The 4576-nt window shown below is 36.3% G+C and overlaps 1 protein-coding gene across 1 annotated transcript; it reads left to right on the top strand.

The window, feature by feature from the left end:
• LOC106762366 (transcription factor bHLH143) lies at positions 1 to 3241 on the top strand. The gene is made up of 4 exons (XM_022780741.1): positions 1 to 198; positions 532 to 1107; positions 1224 to 1379; positions 1479 to 3241. The coding sequence occupies exon 4, from the start codon at positions 1479 to 1481 to the stop codon at positions 2595 to 2597; it is 1119 nt and encodes a 372-aa protein (XP_022636462.1). The 5' UTR covers positions 1 to 198; positions 532 to 1107; positions 1224 to 1379; the 3' UTR covers positions 2598 to 3241.
• Positions 3242 to 4576: the final 1335 nt, after the last annotated feature.

The following is a 4576-nucleotide window of genomic DNA, read 5'->3' as shown; positions in this document are numbered from 1 at the left end:
CGTGCTACCTTGTGGGTTGGAGTTTCCACATCCACTTTCCACTTTGACTGTACCCATTCACGCTTGTTCCTCTCTTCTTTGTCCTTCCTCACCCACTCTTTAACCCTTTTCACTCTTCTTCTCTCTTCTCTCTGTCTAATTTTTCAGTTTCTTCATTCAATTCTACTTTCACTCTCTTATCCTTTCTCTCTATTCTAAGTAAGTTTTTCATTTTATGCATACCCTGTGTTTTTCTTTCCCTTGACTTGAATAATTCTTTGTTGGCAACTCTTCTGGAATTTATATGCTTATTTGTTTCCCAGGACAAAGGATTATTTTTGGGCTGCTTTTCTTTTTCAACTTTAGTGTTTGGGAATTTTAAGGTTTTTTTTTCCCTTAATTCAAAAGGAAAAACTTTAGTTCAATAATGGAAACTTACTGCTTAGGATTCAGGATTCCTTGGAAGTTTTAAACATTTTGATGGTTTGTTTTTATTATGTTGAATACAGAAATCTGTGGATGGTTTTTGATTTCAGAATTATGTTGTTGCAGGTTGGTGTGTGAGGTTGGGTAGAAGGGGAGACTTTATCTGTGTGGTAAGGACACAACAGCATGCGGTGGTGGCTTAGTCTTTCTGTTGATGTGTTTCGCAAAGGGATTTCGTTGAATCTGTACTGTAAAGTGATTCTGTAATTTGTGTGGTGTGATCTAAACTTTCCCCATATTCTCTTTAAGCAGTTTTCATGGGATCCAATTTATTTGTTGTTCTTTCTTGCTACTTCTGTCAGATCAGCTAAAGGGTAGTATTAGCAAGATTTTCGAAAGACCCTTTTCTTTCCTTTTTGTAGGAGTATTTAGTTGTTGGTGTGTGTTTAGTGATTTGGGCATAGTTTATTTGTTTAATCAAATTCAAAACCTGTTGCACTGGGTGGAGTTGATCAGACTAATTGTTGTCAGCAAAAGCGTGGTTTTTGCATTTTGAATTGAAGAGGTTGGAAAGTAGTTATGGTGTGCCAAGCAGCGAGTCAAACGAGATTTCGGGCGTTAAAACATGAAAGTGGAATTGCCAGGAACTCCACCATTATAGTTAGAGTTATAGCATGTTTTCAACCTCTCAGAGAATGCCAGGTATGTGATATCCCCCTCTGTTTAATGGTCAACACTTTCATTATACTTTGCACATGCCATGTTCTGCCAAGAAACATGTTAATGACTGTTAATTTATGTGTTTGGCTATTGTTCAGGCTGAATATTTCCGTCATTTGCTCAAACCTGTCACGTAATTTGCCTTGCTCCGTTTGGGTGGGTTAAGCTGGTTCTTTTTAGTTGTTTTCCTTGTTCGTGAAACAAAGTATCTTTTGTAACAAATAGCTCTTGAGTTGAAATCGTTTTTTCTTCAGGTATGTTTTACATCGTTGTTCTTATCAGTCATTCATGCATTAAAAAAATGTCTTGTATTGTATGTCGTTTAATTGTATTGATTTTTATGGTATATGTAGATGTTAGGTGATTGTTCTGATAAAATGGGAGAAGATTGTGGAACCTGGATACCAAATCTGCAATTAGGATGGCAATCACCAAATTTGAATCCCCTTGATGTAGGGAAGCTAGGTGGTATTTCTGCAGCCATGAACCCAGCGGTGAATATGGTTTCTGCATATGAGACAATACCAGCTTATGCATCCTCTGCACTACAACCTCGTTTGCAGTTAGGATGTTCCAGTGATCCGCGTGGTTGGTTTTATTGTCTGCCTCGCTTTCGACAAGAATTTTCCCCTGCTCCGAACTTCACTGTTGAAGGAAAAACCCCTGTTGACCATGTGAGAGGTTTTGAGGACAAAAATGCTCCATTTGGCGAGTCTACCTCACCACGAAAACAATTTCTCGTCATTGACCAGACTGCTGGTCAAACAACTGTTGTTTATAGTTCTAGGTTTGGAAGTCCTTGTGAGTGCCTTGCTTCTTGGCATTCAAAACTACGTGGTGGTAACAATTGGAGGGGGGATGAACCTTGTTTTAGAAGAGATTTGAATTTGAATCGTATGAATGAGCCAACTTTGGCTGACAAGGTGCATGAGAATCATGAAACTAGCATTGAAAGCGAGATGCATGAAGACACAGAAGAAATTAATGCATTGCTTTACTCGGACAGTGATGACTATTCTGCCCAGGATGATGATGATGATGATGATGATGATGAAGTTACAAGCACTGGGCACTCTCCTAGTACAATGACCACTCATGATGACTGCAAGACCTCTAGGGATGAAACTGTGAATGAAGTTGCAAGCTCTGCAAAGAAAACCAAGAAGAGGAAGTTATTGGATGATTGTTATGACGACATACAACTCACTGATACTGCCAGTTCTCAGAATATGAACAAATCTTCAGCCACATGTGATGACTCAGAATCAAGATGTTCGAGTACCAAAAACGGTGGATCTTTGTCTAGCAACAAGAAGATGAAAAAGGAGAAGATTCAAGATGTCCTCAGCATTCTGAAGAGCATAATTCCTGGAGGGAAAGATAAACGCCCGGTTATGCTCCTTGATGATGCAATACGCAGCTTGAAATCATTGAAACAGAAGGCTCAGGCACTCGGACTTGATGCCTTGTAAGTTGGAAAATTCTTTCCCAGACATATCATTTGTCTATGACTAAGTAGTACTTTACAGTATTAGTTCTGTTGCAACGTATGAAGTTTGAAATACTAAGTATATCTGTCTTGTAAAGACCGTTGATGTAGCGAGTGTAATCTACATTAGGCATTGTGCAAGGAAAGACGGGAAGTGTTCAGTGTAGCAAGCGCAATAAAATAAAGGGACTTTGAATCATTAGTCTGTGTCTTAGTCTAAGAGAAAAGTAGCACTCAAACCAGAGCATGGTAAGTGAAGCATTTTGAATCATTGAATGAGAAGGGTGGTTGGTTGTTCCAAATAAGTCTCCATAAAACGAGTGCATGCTGATATGGGGCCCAAAACCTGCTTCCTCTTTTTGTATCCTTGTCACGTTTAATCCTTTGCAGGTTGTAATCAAATGAAGAAAAATTTCAGTGGCTGAGAGATTCAGGAAACTGGTTCACAAGTTTCCACATGATGGTTGCAGCAGTGTATGAAACAGATATTTGTTTTGAATTGTGTTTAGTACATTTATGGGGTTGCATTGTGTGTATCGTAATTGGTGTATGACTATGGACTACTTGAAGAGGATTGGATTATTCATGTATCTCTTTTTTGGATGTTATTTATTATGGATGGTGTTACTGTTGTCGTTTTGCTTGTATTTACGTCGCATGCAAGCATTTATGGTATGAAAAAGTGTTGTCGGCCTCGTCAACCAAATAAGGAAGTGGTGAAGAGTTTCTCTTAAAAAATATGGAGAAAAACACATTGAAAATCAGTACTTTTTTACATCATTGTTAGGAAAAACATTAAAATATGGCTACTGCTGTTGCTCGTGTAATTATTATTCTTATTTGGATGATTCTTATGGTGATGAGAATTTATGCCCTGCTCCATGGTCATAAAGGGATAGGGAGGGACCACAGGGTTGAATTATTAGGGAGAAGAGTGCATTCATGAATGAATTGTCATGAGTCATGCATGGGTGAGTATCAAACAAAACAAAAGAAAGAATCTTGTACAGTGTTTTTGAATCTGATACCCACCATTGCTTTCAGCAACATTAATAGAATTTTACTATTTGACAGTCTTGAAATTGAAATAAAGATAAAACTAATTAAAGAGAAGATGAGTTTTTTATTTGCAGACAGAACAAGAAATTACTTTTTGTCAAAAGACATAGTTGGTCTGAATACTTTGATCCGTCACATTTGAGAGAAGAAGGCGTGCTTCACATTCTATGTAAAGTCTCCATTAGATAGTTAGTGGGAAGGGAATCAAATAAAACTCTAAAAAGATAATGAAAGGAAATCTACAAACAGACGATTCTCGAGTGTTCATCACTTATTTATCACACATTTATATATATTCTCATATTCCATATCTCTCTCTTTCTATTTATTATCAAATTCAATTTCAATGGGAAGTCCCAAAGAAAAGTCATTAACTGAACAACTTTTGATTCGATCATCAATTAAAATATACCAACAAAGTTTCTATACCTAGAAAAAAATAAATAAGAACATGTTGAAAGTCATGATATAAAAAAATATAAATAAAAGAGACTTACACTAATTTCCTTGAAAAACAAAACAAGAGAAGAGATAATAAAGTTGGCCAAATGATTTCGCACAATCCAAGTGAGATATCAATACTAATTTGAGCCAGAGGAAAATGATTCTTTGTGTTTTTAGTGTGTGTTTCTATTTAGCTTATTATTGTTGTTGTGTTTGTTACCATAGAAATATTAATTCATGACAATGCGTCAGAGAAAGTGTTGCTCGTATATAGAACACTTGTGTCCAAGAACATATATCTTTAGACTGAATTTTGTCTTCGAGAATGTGGTGTACATGTTCCATGTTCTTGTTCTATTTTTCTTGTAATAAAAGGTTTAAAGAATAATTCTGATGTTTTATTTCAAAGAGTAGAGTACCATATATATATATATATATATATATATATATATATATATA

The sequence above is a fragment of the Vigna radiata genome, chromosome 5, assembly GCF_000741045.1.
Source record: "Vigna radiata var. radiata cultivar VC1973A chromosome 5, Vradiata_ver6, whole genome shotgun sequence".
Classification (NCBI taxonomy): Eukaryota; Viridiplantae; Streptophyta; class Magnoliopsida; order Fabales; family Fabaceae; genus Vigna; species Vigna radiata.
The sequence above is the reverse complement of the archived record's forward strand: the minus strand, read 5'-3'. Positions and strand labels throughout refer to the sequence as shown.